Source organism: Wickerhamomyces anomalus, assembly GCF_001661255.1.
Source record: "Wickerhamomyces anomalus NRRL Y-366-8 unplaced genomic scaffold WICANscaffold_1, whole genome shotgun sequence".
Lineage (NCBI taxonomy): Eukaryota > Fungi > Ascomycota > Saccharomycetes > Phaffomycetales > Wickerhamomycetaceae > Hansenula > Hansenula anomala.
The window spans coordinates 665,745-685,795 of record NW_017567110.1 but is presented as its reverse complement, the minus strand read 5'-3'; the positions used below and the strand labels follow the sequence as shown (position 1 = coordinate 685,795).

General features: G+C 34.7%; 8 protein-coding genes across 8 annotated transcripts; 7 read left to right on the top strand and 1 right to left on the bottom strand.

The window, feature by feature from the left end:
* The first annotated feature begins 101 nt into the window (after positions 1-101).
* On the top strand, positions 102-3,033 carry VID28 (glucose-induced degradation complex subunit VID28). Its single transcript, XM_019180364.1, has one exon. It carries the CDS (start codon positions 190-192, stop codon positions 2,815-2,817), a length of 2,628 nt encoding a protein of 875 aa, XP_019041075.1. The 5' UTR covers positions 102-189; the 3' UTR covers positions 2,818-3,033.
* A 214-nt stretch (positions 3,034-3,247) lies between these two features.
* Positions 3,248-3,724, top strand: SNL1 (Snl1p; the record flags this gene model as incomplete). Its single annotated transcript, XM_019184315.1, has 1 exon — positions 3,248-3,724. One exon carries the CDS (start codon positions 3,248-3,250, stop codon positions 3,722-3,724), a length of 477 nt encoding a protein of 158 aa, XP_019041074.1.
* Positions 3,725-4,817: 1,093 nt separating this feature from the next.
* WICANDRAFT_48974 (MFS transporter) lies at positions 4,818-7,101 on the top strand (the record flags this gene model as incomplete). Its single annotated transcript, XM_019182622.1, has 1 exon — positions 4,818-7,101. One exon carries the CDS (start codon positions 4,818-4,820, stop codon positions 6,696-6,698), a length of 1,881 nt encoding a protein of 626 aa, XP_019041073.1. The 3' UTR covers positions 6,699-7,101.
* Positions 7,102-10,573: 3,472 nt separating this feature from the next.
* WICANDRAFT_59941 (uncharacterized protein) lies at positions 10,574-11,296 on the top strand (the record flags this gene model as incomplete). The annotated part of the gene is made up of 1 exon (XM_019182905.1): positions 10,574-11,296. One exon carries the CDS (start codon positions 10,574-10,576, stop codon positions 11,294-11,296), a length of 723 nt encoding a protein of 240 aa, XP_019041072.1.
* Positions 11,297-13,498: 2,202 nt separating this feature from the next.
* On the top strand, positions 13,499-14,332 carry WICANDRAFT_12386 (uncharacterized protein; the record flags this gene model as incomplete). Its single annotated transcript, XM_019180530.1, has 1 exon — positions 13,499-14,332. A coding segment is annotated over one exon (834 nt), but the record flags the coding sequence as incomplete, so codon positions are not given.
* WICANDRAFT_86839 (high-affinity Cu transporter CTR1) lies at positions 14,324-15,356 on the bottom strand (the record flags this gene model as incomplete). Its single annotated transcript, XM_019186073.1, has 1 exon — positions 14,324-15,356. The coding sequence occupies one exon, from the start codon at positions 15,351-15,353 to the stop codon at positions 14,649-14,651; it is 705 nt and encodes a 234-aa protein (XP_019041070.1). The 3' UTR covers positions 14,324-14,648.
* Positions 15,357-16,290: 934 nt separating this feature from the next.
* WICANDRAFT_26174 (fungal specific transcription factor domain-containing protein) lies at positions 16,291-17,778 on the top strand (the record flags this gene model as incomplete). The annotated part of the gene is made up of 2 exons (XM_019181234.1): positions 16,291-17,557; positions 17,597-17,778. Coding segments are annotated over 2 exons (1,449 nt in total), but the record flags the coding sequence as incomplete, so codon positions are not given.
* A 769-nt stretch (positions 17,779-18,547) lies between these two features.
* On the top strand, positions 18,548-20,017 carry WICANDRAFT_26693 (DUF1479 domain-containing protein; the record flags this gene model as incomplete). Its single annotated transcript, XM_019181292.1, has 1 exon — positions 18,548-20,017. The coding sequence occupies one exon, from the start codon at positions 18,548-18,550 to the stop codon at positions 20,015-20,017; it is 1,470 nt and encodes a 489-aa protein (XP_019041068.1).
* Between the last annotated feature and the right edge of the window lie 34 nt (positions 20,018-20,051).

Below are 20,051 nucleotides of genomic sequence, written 5' to 3'. Positions count from 1 at the left end.
CTAGTGCTTCGTCTTACGTAAGAATCCGGTCTGAATTTGTTGTGAAGCTTCAAAATGTGCCACTTTAAACTTGAACTTAATGAAATATAACCGCTGTCATCATCAAAGCAATTCTATAGTTGTCGATAAAAGAATAATAGGTAATTAAATTCTGGATAACTTGTTTGTGGTTGTGATTGTTGCCTTAGAATGTCTGTCAACCCATTACTGTTGAATGACTTCCAGGATAAACCCCATGCTGAACAAGAATCAATATTACAAGAGATAAGGTTAAGCATTATTGGTGATGAAGATGAAAAATTGATCTTATTAAACTCTTCTAGCTCCACAGAGTTATTCAAGCTGCTTGACAGATATGTTGTTGGTGATGAAACGAATTCTCAAATATTGGAACATTTGCTAATTATCATTTCCTCACTGTCTTATTTGCCAATTGCGCTACCAAAACTGATTAATGAATATCATGTACTTAGTAAGTTGATGGTCATTTCAAATTTATTCAGTGATAATCATGGTATTCTCTCCATCATTTTCAAGTTGTTGTCAAACATTCTATCACTCAAACATGACTTGAATTTGGAACTTAACACATCCGAAGGCTATTCTTTTAAAAACTTGTTATTCAATAAATTGGAAAGTGATGCAACTGATAATTACAAAATTGTGCATGACAATTCTTTATTACTCAATATTTTCACATTGATCCCTCATTTGAACCCTCTGGAGCTGAAAAATCTTATCAATCCAAGTTTAAGAATTTTAGAAATTGTTTTAAACAAGCCAACAAATTACTTGTTATCCAAATATTCGAATAAAAGATTCTACTCAGGGTGCTTTGATAGTTTAATTGTTCCAAACTCGCCACCATTATTCTTGTTTTCCAATTTGACAGGCCCTTTGCTATATTCATTATCACATTTATTGTATTATGACCAAGAATCACTAATGAAGACGTTCACAGATTCAGCTGATCATACAAACGATATTGAGGAATTGAACAAGAAGAATAAAATTGACAAGACTTTTAATAAGAATCTATACTTCACAATATCTTCTTTATTGAAATCAAGTGATTTTGAACTAAAATTGTCTGCAATTTCCATCTTGATTAATTTTTCATTAAATTCTACACTTACTGAGGGTGAAAAAAATAAAAATGTTAGAAAGTTTCTACCATATTTGATTCAATTAATTGATTTAGATGAATCCAATAATTTGATTGTGTTCAAAAGTGAGCTCAAATTATCAAGAAGGTTTAATCCCTTTTATATCTTGTCCAAATTATGTTTGAATTTTGAGTTTGTTAATGACTACTTATTGAACTGCAACATCATCAAGAATTTCTGTGAAATTATCACCAAATTTAATAATTCAGATTTTGATTCATTATCTTTACTGAAATTAGATAATTTATCTGATTTATTTTTGATTTTAAGTTCAATTACTTCAAATAGTGAACCAAATAGACAACTGATCACTAAACATGACTTGGCTCCTGCTATTCATAAGATTTTGGAATTCCATTACATGAATTTGGTGAAATATTTGAAGGATGAGGGAGATGAGATTACAATAGATGACAGTTTAGAGAATGGTGCATCACAAAACATTGAAGAGTTAGTTATTGCTTCAAACCATCTAACAGTTTCAACTTGTTATTTACTACGTTCATTATCAAGAAGTGTGTCAATCCTGAGAACCTATTTACATGAATCAAATATTGTGGAAAATTTGTTGAATATCTTGAAAGTTTCAGAAGATTCATTACTTAAACTCAAAAATAAGAATTTTGTCATCATTAGGGCTGAGATTTTGTTGAAAACAGTTATATTATCAATCATTTCAAACCTAATACTAGATTTCAGTCCGTTAAGAAATGAATTATTGAACAAGAATTTGGTTGATATTGTTGCAGATTTGTTATTAACAACCACACATAATTCAATCAGGGCCAATTGTTTATGGGTGTTCCGTCATACTATTTATAATGAAACTGTGATGAATAGAGATAAAACAATTGAAAGAGTTGGTATTGATAATCTCATTCAATTTTGCAATGATGATGATTTGATGATCCAGGAACAAGCTTTTAACGTTTTCAGAAATTTATTATGCCAATCAAAAATCCACGTCAATAAGTTTTTGAACCATTTCTTGGATGAAAATAAAGCTGAAAATTATTTTTTCAGATTTCTATATGACAAATTATCAAATATATCAGTTAAGGATTCAAAAAATGTTGGTGTTTTAGAAAGTATGCTATTCATCTTGGTACACATTGCAGCCAGTACTGAAGTCAAAAGAGAATTGATTGCGAAACATGAGTTTTTATTGGAAAAGGTTAAAGACGTACTTACAACTACCGAGAGTGATGAAGTTAGACTTCCTTGTGTTTGGCTAGCTGTCAATTTAACATGGATTGAAAACATACAAGACCAAGAAATTTATAGAGGTGCAGCTGATTCATTTCTTCCAACAGGAGGACCTCAATCTAGATCTAACAATTTTTTTGAAGACCAAGACGTTATGGATGAAGATGATGATGAAGACGAAGAAGAGGATGAAGATGATGACGAAGGCTTTGGAGAAACAAGACGTGTTTTAAGATCTCATGTTGCATCTGGTAATACTAGAGGTGGGTCTGAATTTCAAAACTCCAATGCAAACTACACAGACAATGTTGTCAAAAGGGCTAATATATTGAATAGGCTTGGTTATACTGAAGTTTTGTCAGGATTCTCAGATAGTGATAACATTGATTTGAGAGAGAGAGCTAAAACTGCAGTGTTTAATTTGAATCACCTCATCAATAGGTAGTGTATATGACTTAACTAATGATTATGAAATTATTTGAAACGTAGGTTGGTTAAGGCTTACATTGGATTACAGCGATAGAGAAGAACTACAAGCTTAGGATTACAGCAATAGGGAATGATTACAAGCTTAGGATTACACTGATAGAGATTAATATTTACAATCTTAGGATTACAATGGTAGAGAAGATTACAAGTTTAGGATTACAGTAATAGTGAAGGATTACAATCTTAGGATTACAATCTTAGGATTACAATCTTAGGATTACAATTATAGAGAAGTATTACAAGCTAAAGGTTACAAGCTTAGAGTCGAGATCCGGAAATAATAAACCGGATCTATTTAATGTGGAATCTGTTGATGAGCTTTTGAAAACAACTTTGGAACCAGTAATCAAACCATCGACTCCAGTCAATAGTCAACAACAACAACCATGTCTGATACCTATCTAACATCATTAGGGATTGGTATATCCACCTTGTTGATCCTGGGAACCATATTCTACCTCCGTTCAAATACAAAACCATCTAAACCAGAACCATCAAGAAAACAACCAAGAAAACCCAAAAAACCAGTCAAGATCCTAACATTATTGGAGAGATTCCAGCTAGCTTTAACCACTGTTAATACCACTGTTAGAACTGAACTTGAGCCAGAAGTTGAAAAGTATTATACAGACATCAATCAAATTTCACCAGATGATAGATTGTATAAATATAACTATTTCCAAGAAGAATTGTTGAAAGAATTGATCAAATTGGATGAGATTGACTTGACACTTTTAGATGATGAAACAGTTAAAAAGACCTTGAAAGATGAAAGAAAAATTATCATTAAACATATTCAAGGTTTACAAAAGGGACTTGATGGGTACAAAAAGGAAAATAGCGGTAAATATCCAAAAAATTGATTTTTGTGTCTAGGTTTGATTTAAAATGCATTTGTGTTACATAGAGTATTTTTTTCGCGAAATGACAGAGCATTTACGTAATCCACCGAATTCGGACTCCTTCCCGATCTGGCAATTCTTTTTGCCAAATTTCTACGGTTTTTTCGCGCGCATTAAAATTTTGTGCAGAAAGTCATGATCAGCCTCATGATTGAACTTTAAACAAAGGGTCGTATTTGTATAATTGTCGAGAAAGATAGTAAAATTATTCCATGAATTTGAATTTAAGACAATTATCTCATATCTCAAGCTTTTTGAATCTCAGTTTGGCCAATTGCTTTTCTTTTAAAGTGCGAACCATGTATTATATGGGGGACATGGAGAGATCGCTACACCTTCACCTTGTGGTGATGGGGTCCTTGATACCCCAACTGCTCAAACAACAACCACAACATGGGCAGGCAAAAAACACATTGATCAATTTACAACAACAACCATCTTCAAAGCCACGCTGGTCCCTTTATCCAGTTAAAGCGTAAACAAAAGGTATATGAGCCACTACAAGCTGTTTCCAGGTGAGTGACACCAAGCTCAGTATAATCCCGGATGTGCGTCCCGGACCAGGAAGGAGCAAGTTTATAGCGCAAATTTAATGGCTTTGACACTTTTTTTGCGTTGTGTCAAGGTGAAGATGCTATCATCTATGTAGATTCTAGTATCAAGTAAAGGTTCTCCAAAGAACTCTCTTTTCTGGTTGTAATCAAACTGTTCAGCCTGAGATCCTCTTCCCTAGAATCACCCGTTTGTGTGTGTTTTGGGTTGCGTGTGTCTTTTGACTTGTGCTTGCTCATACAAAATTTTTCAGGAAGCCCAACCCGCGTGATATCAGCATAATAGAAATTCTCACCATCACCTAGGCTAACGTTCCAGAACTAATTAACGTATTGATTCTCAGCGCGCTATTAATTTATTATTATCACTATTACTAGTAGTAGCTGGATGTATAAATACAGCAGTGGATCCTGATTAGTAGCTGTTGCTGCTTGTTTGTTTGTTATTGTTTTGAATTCAACTTACACATCATATTCACACTCAAACTATACAATACATCAACATGAGTACACATCATAGTCACTCTGATATAGAGTCTATAAACTCACAGGCTCAACTGGATCAAGCGCCTCAAGCTTATGTCCCAGAAGATAATCAAGACGCTGTGTCGGAATTGAGTTCGTTTGCATCAAGAACAACTACAAATAACAATGTCAGATTAGTTCCAACTGAAACTGTCAAATCTTTACAAGATATGGGTGTTCAAAGTGATGCTCCAATCCCAGACGTTAATGCTCCTCAAAGTGTTAAAAATGCCATTTTCCCAGAAGAATATACTTTGGAAACTTCAACTGGGTTAGTTCCAGTGGCTACTTTACAATCAATTGGTAGAACTGGTACTCAAGTATCAAGAACAAGAACTGCTCATTTAGCAAGAAGATCAACACATATTGATGATCAAGAAGATGAATCCTCATCAAACACCAATGTGGAGAAAAAAGAAGGTGAAGAAACTCCTGGGTCTGATGAAATTGATCCAGAAATAGAATTTGTTACATTCGTCACTAATGATCCTGAAAACCCTCATAATTGGCCATTATGGTTGAGATGGGTTTATACTGTTAATTTATCAATCTTGGTTATTGCTGTTGCATTTGGTTCTTCTTGTGTTACCGGTGGATTAGGTTTAATTAATGACAAATTTCATGTTTCTTTAGAAGTTTCAATTTTAACTTGTTCATTAATGGTTTTCGGTTTTTCATTAGGTCCTTTATTATGGTCTCCATTATCTGAACAAATTGGTAGACAACCTGTTTACTTCATTTCATTACTACTTTACGTCATTTTCAACATTCCTTGTGCTGTTGCTAAAAACATTGGTACATTATTGGTTTGTAGATTCTTATGTGGTGTTTGGGCAAGTTCAGGTTTATGTCTAGTTGGTGGTTCAATTGCTGATATGTTCCCAACTGAAACTAGAGGTACTGCTATTGCAATGTTTAGTTTTGCTCCTTATTGTGGTCCTGTTTTCGGTCCTTTAATTTGTGGTTGGATTAATGTTAAAACTGGTAGATTTGATGTTATCATTTGGGTTAATTTAGCATTTGCTGGGTTCATGTGGATCACTGCAACTTTAGTCCCTGAAACTTATGCTCCAGTCATTTTGAAAAGAAAAGCTAAAAGATTAAGAAAAGAAACTGGTAATCCTAAAATTATGACAGAACAAGAAGCTCAAGGATTATCATTCAAAGAAATTGTTCAATCATGTTTGGTTAGACCATTATATTTTGTTATATCTGAACCAGTTTTAGATTTGGTTTGTTTCTACGTTTGTTTGATTTATGCTTTATTATATGCCTTTTTCTTTGCTTATCCAGTTATTTTCTCTGAATTATATGGTTATAATGATGCTTACATTGGGCTAATGATGATTCCTATCTTGATTGGTGCTGTTTTAGCCTTGGTTGTTACACCAATTATTGAACGTCAATATGTTAAAACCGCTCATAAAAGAAAAATGACACCTGAAGATAGATTAGTTGGTGGTATGATTGGTGCTCCTTTCGCTGCCATTGCCCTTTGGATCTTGGGTGCTACTTCTTACAAACATATCATTTGGGTTGGTCCAGCTTCTTCAGGTTTAGCTTTTGGATTCGGTATGGTTTTGATTTATTATTCATTAAATAACTATATCATTGATTGTTATGCTATTTATGCCTCATCTGCTTTAGCTACCAAAGTTTTCTTAAGAAGTGCTGGTGGTGGTGCATTCCCATTATTCACTACTCAAATGTATCATAAATTGGGTTTACAGTGGGCTAGTTGGTTATTAGCATTCATTTCAACTGCAATGGTTTTGATTCCATATGCATTTTACTTCTATGGTAAAACCCTAAGAGGTAAATTATCTAAAAAGAACTATTCTTTGGATGAAACTGCTTAAAGAGAGTTTAATCATTCATTTTAAATCAACCAAGTCAATACAATACAACAAATCAAAGTCATAAAGTTCCAGTTTAATATAAACACACAAAGAGCTAGGAACTTCATAATTTAGTCATTCATAATCATACAAAAAGGTGATGATACCTTTTTCAGTTAATAATATAGAGTATGGTTTTAATTATAATATCAAAAACTTAATAACTATAAATCTTAAGTGTAGTTTTCATGGATCTAAAATTCACGAAATTACGATTTCTTTGATGCAATCCATATCAGTTCCGAATTTGGAAGCTTCTTTCCCTTTTCGGACAAATTTCAACACCAGCGAATTTCATTGAGAGAAAACACAATTGAAAGGTGGATTACTTTGATTCTTGACTTTTGCAATTCACCAACCATTGAGCTCAATTGAGTCTTGAATACCATTCATTCACTTTCCATTCACATACAAATCCTGTTTCACATTTCTCAAGCAGGTCAGTTTAAATAATCCAAGACAGCAATTCTGCCACTAATTGCCGAAAAATTCAAGGAGTATATAACATAACCTCGACTTGCCCCGTGTTTTCAAAGTTATTATCAACAACAACCAGTGAACAATCTCAATTGAATCAAACCAACGATGCCTCGTCCTGATCCCTTTGCTGCTCTATATGAGAAGGAAGAGAAAGACGAAGAAACTCAATCAATCTTGTCTTATGCTGTTAGCAAAAGTTCAAAGAAAACTGAAGGTGGTGACGATGCTGAATCTAAGGACTGCTCAAAGACAAAATATAGATCTCCTTTTAGATTTAACAAAAAGAACTCAGATAAAGTGAGACCAAGTGACTATACAAAGAACAATACCATCAGTTTCCCTTCAAAGTTCTTCAATAGGGTTGAACAAAAAAATAAGAAGGAATTGGAAGAATTGGAGAGACAAGAGGAAAAATTGAAACTGTTGAAAAAGCAACATGAAGAAGAAGTCAAAGCATCAGAAGAAGCAGCTAAAAGAGTGAAAGAGGAAGATGAAAAAAGATTGAAGGAGATTGAAGAGAAAAAAAAGGCCGCCTTGAAGAAAGCTGAAGAAGCTAAAGTTGCTCAAAAGGAAGCTGAAGCCAAATTAAAAGCAAAGAAAGAAGAAACTAAAGAGGAATCAAAGAAAGACGCTGTTGATAAAGAAACTGAAGAAACATCTGAAAAGAAGAAAGATGTTGATGAAGTTGAAAAGAATGATGAAGAAGAAGTTGAACCTTTATCCGATGCCAATGAAGATGAAGATGATGAATTATACACCAAAAAGGACTTGAAGAAAGATGAAGAAACACCTGAGAAATTTGAGCCTGAAGCTACAGAATCAACAGGTGCCGATTTATCAAAGACAAAAAGTAAAGAATTAGAATTACCAAAGGATTCTAAAGATGAGGAATTGGCACAATCTGAGGCTGATGAAATCATTGCTGAAGAAGTTCCCTTGAAAGAACACGCTTCTCCAAACAAGAAAGCTTATGCTGATGAAGTCCCATTGACATCTGGTACCGATGCCACTGTCAAAAGTGAAGAAACTGAAATCACTGAGCCAGAAGAAGAAGAGGAGGAATTGGGTGAATCTGAAAAGACAACTAAGGCAATCAACGATGAAGTTGATGATTTAGATGTCCCATTAACTGAAAAAGATTCTGATCCATTAGTTGTTAAAGAAGTTGGTCCGGTTGCTACTTCTGGCGAGAAGGATGAAGAAAATGCAGCTGATTTGGAAACAAAATTAGAGAAAGAAGACGCCGAAGAATCTAAAGAGGAAAAGAAAAAACGAGTCGAAGATGAAGTTAACGTTGAGGAGAAGGAAGCTGAAGAAGAGAAAGAAGTTGTTGACTTGGAAGAAAAACTTGATGAATCTGAAACTAAAAAAGATGTTAGTAAAAAGACTCCTGAATCCAAATCACCGGAAAAGAATAAATCAACATTGGTTGGTCAAGCTACTCCAAAAAAGAAACTATTTGGTTTAATCCCAACTTTATCATCCACTAGCAACACTAATGGCAATGGTACTTCAGCCGGCTCTGAAAAATCTACAGCTAAACCAAAACCAACGGTTCACGATGAAATTTCTCAAAAGAATAAAGAGCATCAATCAAAATTACAAGCATTGCAATCCAAGAATAAAGCTGTCTTACAAAAAATTGAATCTCAATACGATGTTCAAATCAAAAAATTAAAAGATGAAATCTCAAAAATTGAACACAGTATCAAAAAGACTGATGAACATACTACAAAGACTATTGCTACTGCTAATGAGAAGCATGAAACCAATTTGAAAGAATTGGCTGAAAAGCATGAAGAAGAAAAAAAGAAGTACTTTGAAGAAACTGAAGAAAAGCAAAAGGAAAAACAACAAGAAGTTGAAGAATTAAAGAAACAACAAGAACAAACCACAAAAGACTTAGAAGATTTGGAAAAGCTACAAATTGAATCAAGTGAAAGATTAAAAGAATTGGAAGTTGATATTCAAAAATTGAAATCTGAAATCAAAGGTGAACAAGATAAATTGGATGATTTGAATAAGGAAAAGGAAGTCAAATCTGATGAAATTGAAAAATTGAAAGAAGAAAAAGATATAATCTTGACAAGAATTAAAGAATCGGAATTGAAAACTTCAAAATCTGAACAAGTCATTTCCGGATATCAAAATAAAGATTATGAGAAGGAAATTGAGGCCATCAATAAAGATATTGAAAAATTGACAAAAGAGTTATCAACTTCAAAGAAAGCCTCTGATGATGCTCAACTTTCAAAATCAAGATTAGAAAGAGATTTAGGCGACAAAGAAGTACACGAGTCTAAAGAAAAGGCAAATCAACAAAAACTGGCCACATTGCAAGAACAAGCTGAGTTAACTGATCAGCATCAAACTGATAAGATCAATGAGGCAAAGAAAGAAATTGACAGATTAGAAACTGATAAAGTTAACATCACCAAGGAGATCAAAGGTGAGAAAGGTTCAGAAACTAATGCTTTAAAGCAAAAGGAAGCCTTATTAAAACAAGTTGCTGATGCAAAGTCAAAGAAAGAGTCAATTTTAAAAGACCTGAAGAATGCCACTAGCTCAGACTATGAGTTTATTGAAAGAGAAAGCATTGCTGACCTAACTGATACTGAATCTACAAAATGAACTTTTTAAACTAATCACATTATCTGCTTATGTGTTGCCAAGTCATATAGTGAGTGCTGTATTCTTTGTGTATTATTTCTATCAGGCATATTATTAATTGTTTAGTTTTTATTTATGATGTAATCTTATTTTATGGCCGAGCTGTACTATTGAACGTGTCGATAAGCATCCGAGAAAACAGAGAAGAATTAATCCTAAATTCTAATAACCTCAAAAAAAGTGGTTCATTTGTCCAGATATCACACTATTCCGTCTTCAGAAAGTCCTGCTGAAGGTCTGGATGTTTCAGAGCATCTATTTCCTGGTTTAATTATAACTGGTGCATCTTTAAGGTCTGGAGAACATGAAATTGAACATTCTGATCAAGATTCCGATCAACTAAAACAAAGAATACAATCCATTTAATTTGATAACACTAAAAAGCAAACTTTTGAAGTGATACTCGAAAGCTTACCACATCGAAGAGTAGACTGATTTTGCTGCGCCTGCTACGGCTATTAAAAACTTGCTTTAACAAGTAGTATAACATCTTTATGAGATTGTTTGTATAGTGTTTGGTGCCCCATATGAGATGATTAGTAAAGATGGTATTTTCTTCTGAAAGAAGTGTATAAGAATACAGGATAATTCCAGTTCTGAGAACTGAGGTCGTCTGTTATGGGGTATTAATCTTGCAATAGTCTGAAGGACCAGAGATACACCAAATATCTGTAGGAGAGCTCATCATGTCGACAATAAGAAATACTTCCACTGGAGACGCTGCTGATGTAGCTACTGGTGAAGAGGCTCAGGTTCAAGAGGTATCAGGCAACTCTTCGCAAAACTCAAATGCTGGTGAGCAATTTATTGCAAGGATTCCAATCAATTTCAATGAATATAGAGTGATCCAAGACATAGAAGCTCATCTTACTAGAGTTATCAAAATCACCACAAAGGGACTTCAACAGTATTTTATTAAACCTGGATGTTTTCATGATTATGAGTCTCACCATAGTTCTGACTATATTGTTGTATTGAAGCTCTATAGTTTTAACCATTTAGAGAATTATTTTTGGAATTTTTTTGATAATTATATGGACGAGACGCTCGATGAATTTTCAGACAATATCATCAAAGGCAAATATGAAACTGAAGTGGAAATAAATAAAATCATTAATGATTTTAATGACACTGTTGACGATCCATCCAAAATGATAAATTCACCAAGAATGCTAGCCTTTGGGCGAATGACCTCTACCAGTGTGTTGACACCATTTGATGGTTACTATATTGCTTTCCAAGAGGTGAAAGTTGGTAATAATAAATTTAATGGAAATCATATAAAAGGATTGATTGATGAGGTTCAAAAATTTCATTCGATTAAGATAGCTCACGGGGATCTTGCAATTAGAAATATATTAGTTGACGAGCAGGATGAAGTCCATCTTATTGATTACAACAGTTTATAATAAAAGGGATAAATCAGAATAAATCAAGTAAGCTGAATGAACTAATTAAAAAGCTGGCCATTGTTATAATTGGAGCAATTGTAAAATTTGTGGAAATCACCAAGAATATATTCCTAATACTTTTCTCGATGAATTAGTCCTAATGGTTTGTTAATTAGTTGATATTTCTAAGATGAAATTCAGATGCAACGTCAATAATATTATAATATTAATAATATTTAATCCAGCTAATTATTTAATAATAATTAAAATATGCATGTAAATATCTAATATTATTGATCAAGTATATAATTATATAATATCGCACAGCTATAATAATTAAATTAATATTAAAATATAATATTCAAAATCGTGACGTATATTAAAAATGTACTTAATAGCTCATGATGCAATTCATCACCAAACACTGACTTCATCACTTCTTTGGTATCACATTTCTTCAAAACACAACATACCAGCAAAAAAACACCACCACATGAAACTCTAGCCATTTAGCGACCTTGAAAAGTAGGAGATTCCATTGAATTGCACCATCTGCTTAAGAATATTTTCCAAAAAACACTTGAAATGCTGTTTCACGGGTTTCAAACTTTGCATCACAACTTTTCAAAGAGTACCTTTAGAATATCATTCATAGCACCAAAAGTTGTAATTCCACCTCTACTTTCCAAATCAGCACCCCTTTGACCATGGGAGTCCCTCTGACGAGCTATAGTGTTCATTTTATCGGATTCACAATCCATCCATGTATCACCACACCACCATCTTTTGCATATTCCAATTTCAACAACTTCACTTCTGCCAAATCTGACACCTTGACTGTAAAATTCTCTAAATTTTGATATGGAAACCACTTTCAAAATAACCATTCACCACCAAATTTGATCCGGAATTTTCAAAAACAGGGGTTTTCATGGACCCTTGGATGGATTTTTCAAGGCCATTGATCGGGTTTTCCCTGGTTTTCCGCGAATTTTGGGCGGTTTTGGATGGGTTTTGAGGATCAGGGAAATAAATCAAGAGAAAATGAGGTACATACCAGCTGAAATTTGGCCTCCAACACCTCAGCGGTACTCCAATAACATGTTCATAAGTTGTATTCCGACCTGTAGATTCCAATAAAACCCTTAGTTTCTCATTTGGTTGACTACTTATGGTTCTGGGTTCCATTTTATCGGGTTTGAAAACCCCCTTTTCACCACTTGACCCCCTTCTTGGCCCAAAACTTGTTAGCAAAGTATCTTGTATCAACAAAATTGAATTGGATATGGAAAATACATGTGCTTAGCTCCCTAAAACTCTTTGAATTCCCTCAAAAACGCTTCTGGTTCCAAAAATATCAACAAAACTAACCAAATTTTTCACTTTCACCACATCCAAGTTCTTGCCATAACTTTCCAAAAAGTAACACTGCAACACCAATCTCAACTCCACAAGTTGTATTTCCACCTCTATTTTCCATAATATTACCACCTTGCACATGGGAGCTCCTCTGAGATCCTGTAGTCTTCATTTTATCGGATTCTTAAATATGCTGGATATGTTCAACGACCAATTCTCATAGTCCACTCATGCTTAATACTTTTGTAATCCTTTGAGTGTGAACATTAATAGGCCTTCAAATTGGATGACTAGTATCAATTGAGTCCACGATTGGTTCGCTATTGCTGTTTGAATTGTTATTGAAGGGGTTCTTCTCAGTACATTCTCGAGATCGAATCGGCCAATTTTTTTCCACGACACAGGTCGGAATATGCTCAGTCACGTTTTCGCGATTCCTCGGAATTGAAATTGGTTACCCGCCTGATTTTAAAGCTGCATAAGTGTTCCGACTGTACGTGAGGTTTATGCACAATAATTCAAATCAGAGGATTCTTTTGACTAGGCAATATGTTGAAGCTCATCTATTTCCCTTATCATTTGATCCTTTAGCTGCTGCATTCGAATTTTATCTATTTGTTTTTTCTAAGTTGTAGAGTCTAGTGGTATTAATTATTAGAATTGTAGTTATCTTTAGTAACCTTTGTTTTGGCTGGGTGCTGAAAAACAAAGTTCTAAGAACAAGCGATCCTAAACAACCAACACCCATTGGATTTCAAACTATACCCAATTGAAACATATTCAATCATGTCATTTTTCAGCAATTTCTCAAAGACCCTTCAATCAGGGTTGGAAGAGGGTTTGAAAGAGGCTCAAAAATTCTCTAATGATTTGACCCCAATTGCAAAGAGAACAGCTAGATTAGTTCAAGAAAGATTTGGTACAATTGAAGATATTAGTGAACTTCCAGAAGAATATATCTTGTTAGAGAAGAAAGTTGATACTTTAAGATCTGTTTACAAAAAGTTGTTAGCGATCACAACTACTTATGAGATTGAAAGTTATGATTATCCACCTAATATCAAAGAATCAGTTTCTGACCTTTCCAAATCCATTTCTGAGAAATTTCAAGGATTACAAAAAGCCTCAAATACAGCTGATGTTGAAAAGGTTTTGAATTCTGATACTCAAAGTGCTCCATTACCAAAAACTTTAGCTCATGAAATATCCAAAGCTGCGAAAAGCTCACATGAATTATTGAAGACTTTTGGTGAAGACAATTCTTTGTCTAAAATTCTACTTAGATTATCTGAGGCGGAATTAAAGATCGGTAATAGAAGAATTGAACAAGATCAATTGATAATTAATGAATTCAATGCCAAATTACAAGATATTTTGAATCAAAACTTTCAAGAAACTCAACTAAATAGAAAAAATGTTGAAAACGCCAGATTAAGCTTTGACACATTGAGATATGAAGTTAAACTAAACCCAGAAAAGCAAGAACAATTACAAGAACAACTAGACAACAGTGAGGATGAGTTGGTTAATGCTACCACTGTTGCTGTCCAATCCATGAAGAAGTTAATTGAACCAGCGGAATCAGTTAATTTAGTTATTTTATTCTCTAAGATTCAATTGGACTACCATAAGTCTGTTGTTACTGAATTAGAATCCCTGGTGAAGGATCTTGAAAGTGTTCCGATTGAAGAAGAGGAAGAAGAAGAAGAATCATAGGCAATTCTTAAATATATCTGCTAAAGTGCTCCTTTTAGTTGTAACCGCCTTTATATATGACATTTCATGTTAAATCTCAATTAAGTACAAAATATGACCTTGTCTTTGCGACTTTTGTTCAGCTTTGTTATTGGTTGTAGGCTGTAGCTGATATACTGATTATTTCTACATTACAATTTGAATAAATAATTTTATATTACCAAACCTCTGATGCTGGCACCCATATTTCAAACCAAAAGAATCAAAAACACCAAAACAAATCAAAACAAAGACATATATACAAACTGAGCTCCTCTCAATGTAATGACTCACAAATCGAATTATTGGTATTGATCTCCATGACACTTGCTAGTCTATGGAAAAACACTTCACCAAATGATAAACCAAGAATAATCGCGAAGAAGTAAGGAATAATAAAACTCATAGCAGCCAACATTAATGCGTAACCAAGCATAGCTGAAACAAAGGCCAAAATGACTCTAATGAAGTCTCTGTATAATGAACTTGGTGTAACAGCGAAAAATTTAGCAATAACTGATCTATTATTCTCAGCATCTCTCTTTTTCACCAAAACACTTTCCATATCCGTACTTCTTGTGCTTTCATTTATCACATTTTTTTCATCTTGATGAGTATGGTGCGTTGTTTCATTTTCACTTAGATCAAACTTCTTTGGATCTCTGAAAACGGTTTGTTCTAAATAAGCACTCAAGAATCCTAAACCTCTGAATGCAAAAGCTGTAAAGAATAAAACACAAAAGATTCCAAATGCAGCACCACCACTTGCAGCTGATAAATTTTTGAAAACGACTGGATAACCTGAGTATTTTGTCGTCAAAAAAGTGTTCATACTCATATGCATTCCCATGTCCATTGAAGAAGAACCTGTCGAAGAGCTCATTGGCATGGACATAGAAGCTGTTGTATGATGACCCATACCACCCATACCACCCATGTTCATTGACGATGAAGCCGTTGGAGTTGATGAAGACATGGCCATAGACATCATGGCCGAGCTTGAAGCTGATCCCATATTCATTTTTGATTTGTGGTTGTATTGGAAAGAATGACTGTAGTGAACTCCTCAAATATAGATCTATCGATATCTTATATGGAAAACATACTCTTTTTATTAGATTTGTATCGATCCAAAGGTGTTTTCAGATCTAGCTCGTTAGCTTCGAGATTATTTGCTCGCCCATACACACCGTTCCAAGTAGCTAAATCGGGCGAAATCTGCTCGTTTTTTCCGCGAAACCAAAAAAAAAAACGAGGCCGTTGACACTTTGTAAATTGGCAGATTTTTCGCTTCGATTATATAATCCTTTCGCGAAAACCTTTATTGTGGTGATGAAGTTTCTCCATCAAAATGATGACAGTTGTGCATTTTAAACCAATAACTCAACCTGGATGACGAGACCAGTGGTTATTACTACTTGAGCAGAGATGTCATCATTTGAAATCACGTTCAGTGCTAATCCCGCATCCAAGGACTTAGTTAGAGAACTGCCTGTTAAGCGTGATGTAAGTGTTTAATGAAGCTATGGTGGCCCATTAGTACTATCACAGATAGAGTATCAAAAAAGTGCGGAAATGACTAACGTTTGTAACAATAGAAAAAACAACCCGCTTGTAATAGGTGTCGGAAATCTCATAGAAAATGCCAGTTGGACAAGCCTGATGATCTATCGTGCTTGAGATGTATCAAAGCTAAGGCCCAATGTATATGGGAAACACCTTCTCAACAATCCAAATCAGAAGAATCACCAGCATCATCATCATCAGCAGCAGCTGTTCCATTGAAAAGATCAAGCAGTCCACTTGAAATAACAGAGAATTCCGAGACTAATCGTGATGATAAACGTCAAAAACTGAGCTCATTGTTCAAAAATGAACACATTTATGCAAAAGTTTTGGAAGCAAGTTCAATAAGTTCACAGTTCATCACATCAACACAACCTTTGGCGCCTATATTGTCTCGTGATTCATTGTTATGTCTTGATGGTGAAATACTAGGTTTATATTGCCCTTGGAGAGATGTGTATTATGAACCTAGAGACCGTTATGGGAATAAGATTGACAAAGAATTGCAAACTTATTTAACAAAGAAAGGTGCATTTATTGTTCCACAAATATCAGAACAAAGAAAATTGGTTCAGTTATACTTGGATAACCTTTACCCTTTTTATCCAGTTGTACAAAGAGATGTTATCAATGATTTACAAAGTGTACCTTTGATTTTGCTGAATGCAATGATGTTAGCTGGTGTGAGATATGATAAAAGCTTGAAAAACACTGAATTTAGAATCAGGGCTGAAGAATTTAGGTCTCGCTGTGCTTTATTACAAATGATTGAATCGAACAAAGTCACCTTGATTCAATCTTATTTATTGCTATCATCAAATGAAGAAGGGCCAGAGGGACCAAGCTCTTCAAGAGAATATATTTCAAAAGCAGTTATACTCAGTATTGAATTGGGGTTACATAACCTCGCAACTAGTGAACAATTTGATTTGACCAAAATTGATGGTACTGATAAGAAAACTGCATTTAGGTTGAATTACAGTAGGAATTTAATGGCTAGATTATTTTGGACTTCTTTTTGTTGTGATAGAACCACTGCTGCTACAAGTTGCACCGCAATGCTTTACAACATTTCAGATATGATTGTTGATGAGCCAATCGTGAAAGATTTTGATGATGGTGTTCATCAAACTCAAGATTATGAATTGTTTAAACGGTGGTACACATTAACAAAACTGTTTGAAAGAGTACTCATGAAAGTTTACAGACCACCAGGTAAAAGAAGTGTTGATGATGAAAGTTTAGAGCTGGATTTGTTGAATTGGGGAATTAGAAACTTGAATGCCACGTTACCGGTTGAGTCAAAGTTCATTAGGTTTTTCAAAATTGTTCATGCTTATTGCAATTTGTTATATCTTCGATGCAAGATCGGGTTCTTGGATTTAATTGAGGATAATATCCAACCAAATTTTGAGTCAAACTCAAATCCATTATCAACTGCTGGAATGTATTATGTTACAAAATTTTCAAAAGACGTTATTGAAAATTTGACCAATGGAGAGGACAATATTGAACATATCATCAACACACATGCGCTTCTACATGTCCTCGTTCTGCTTCATTTGGAAATGGAATCAAAGAAGCAAATCACTCAAGAGAATAGTGCTGAATATACTCATCGTGTTCGTGATTTGAATGTTCTATTACGGTTGAAGCAAGAACAATTTGACCAATGTCTAGAATTGTTGCAACAGTTTAGAAACAAGTGGTGGTTTTCAGCAGCAGCTTTCCATCTATTCAAGACACTTGCAGAAAAGCAATCAACTATGAAGTTCAGTCCAACAACATTGGAAAGTATATTCATCAACCAGGGTGAATTCGGAGAAAAGTTAACGGTTTGATTCATACCAATTGCTTGAAAAGGTGTCCTTCCTTTATGCTTAGTGTAAATGAAAGTTCATCGATCAACCTTCATAAATTTATCAAAATGGTGTTTTGAAACCGAATTATGATTCAGATATCGTTGAAGTTATTTTCAAGGTGGTAACAAGGCACGTCAGGTGCACCGTGGTTCTATTAACTTACACCGGCTAAATACTTCATTAAGTTGGCAGCAGTTTCTTCAGTTGACGACCGACTCTTAGCAACTACATATCAATTGATTAATTTGACTCAAATCACTGTAGCTAGTCTTGAAGCATTCTCTCTTGAGATTTAATAACTGTTTTCCATAATCTAATAGGGTGTTGGAGAGCCGCAATTTATTGATTGGGAGTGCCCGAGGCCGCAACTACCCAACATTGATGGTCTTTACATCAATACTAATTTCTGATATCCCTCTTGCTACAGCTGTTTGCTAATACACTAATTACGGTTGGCTCTTGTCGTTACTTATTCAAGAAACGAAACCATCCCGCATTGTTTTCGAGCGCGTGCGGGATGCTGTTTTAGGAAGGCCCGCTTGCGGAACGACGTTAGATCTGAGTTTATAGTGCTTTCTCCACGAATTAGCCTCTGGAGATTTAGTCTTGGTGGGATTAAGTAGAAGGAATAGAATCTGTGTATAAATATCTGTGTATTTCTCCAGATTCGCATTGTTTTTGTAGAATAAAGTCAATGTTATACACTGTTAAAGCTGCTTGTCGAGGAAGAATTTTAGCGTACACAAAAATGTCAACATCTGCCACAAAAATCAATTTCTCGAAATCATCTGAATTTACAAAACCTGTTCTACAACTGAGAACAGCGGAGTTCAAAAGACCAGATTTATCAAAAGTCGAGACAAGAGAAGGTTCTGATATCTCATCGGTGTTTAATACTCTAGGGACTGAATCAAATAATGATGTTTTCCCTCCAAGATTTGTTGAATTGAAGAAGAAACTAATCAAAAACCCAGAAGCTGTGAAGGAGAGTTGGGTCAGATTAAAGAAGTCATTGAAGGAAAAGATTGACCAAATCGAGAAACAAGGTCCTGATATTGTTCCAAGTATTGATTATAATGAACTTGAAACGTTAAATCACTCCAAAAGGGCAGATGTTTTGGAGAAAGGTTGTGTTGTTGTTAGAAATGTGTTCTCCAGAGAAGAAGGTCGGAAATTTAAAACTGATGTTGATGAATACGTGAAGGCAAACCCTCAAACAAAAGGTTTCCCTCAAGACAAAAAAGTTGTTTATGAGTTATACTGGTCCAAATCTCAAGTTAGGGCAAGATCTGATCCAAGAATGATCAAAACTTTGAACTTTGTTAACCATTTGTGGCATGCTGATGAAAAGACTGAAATCTCATTAGACCAAAACTTGAGTTATGCTGACAGACTACGTATCAGAAATGCAGGTGATAACATGTTTTCATTAGGTCCACACGCTGACGGTGGTGGTGTTGAAAGATGGGAAGATGAAGAATATAGCAGATGTTATGATGCAATCTTTGAAGGTAGATGGGAGGATTATGATCCATTTGATGCAACACATAGAGCTAAGGCTCAAATGTCATTATATCCAACTGCCGGTGCATGTCGTGTTTTTAGAACTTTCCAAGGCTGGTTATCCATGTCAGATGCAGCACCAGGTGAAGGTACTATTTTGTTTGGGCCTTTTGTTAAAGAAGTTACTGCTTACTACATGTTGAGGCCATTTTTTGATGAAAATGATGAGTTGGATTTTTCCACCACTAAGTTCCCAGGAACAGTAATTGGTAAGGCTCAAGAATTTAATGATAAAACACATCCTGACTTGGTCCTCCAAAAATTGATGGTTTCTATTCCAAAAGTTCAACCAGGAGATGCTGTTTTCTGGCATTGTGATTTAATTCATGCTGTGGATCCTGTTCACAAAGGTACTGCTGATTCATCTGTCATGTATATCCCATCAGTTCCATTATGTGAATTGAATGCTCGCTATTTTCAATTGCAAAGAGAAAGTTTCCTCAATGGATTTGCTGGACCCGATTTCCCAGGGTTCCCAAGTGGTGTTGGTGAAAGAGAACATGTTGGTAGGGCAGATGCTACTTATGCTTATAATGTTGGTGGTAGAGATGCTTTGCAAGAGTTATGCTTGGAACCTTTTGATGTGAAATCATCTTATTCTGAAGGTACAAAGAGTGTTATTAAAAAGTGTAACGACATTTTGTTTCAACGATGAGTACATAATAAGCTACATATTTCTTTTCTCAATC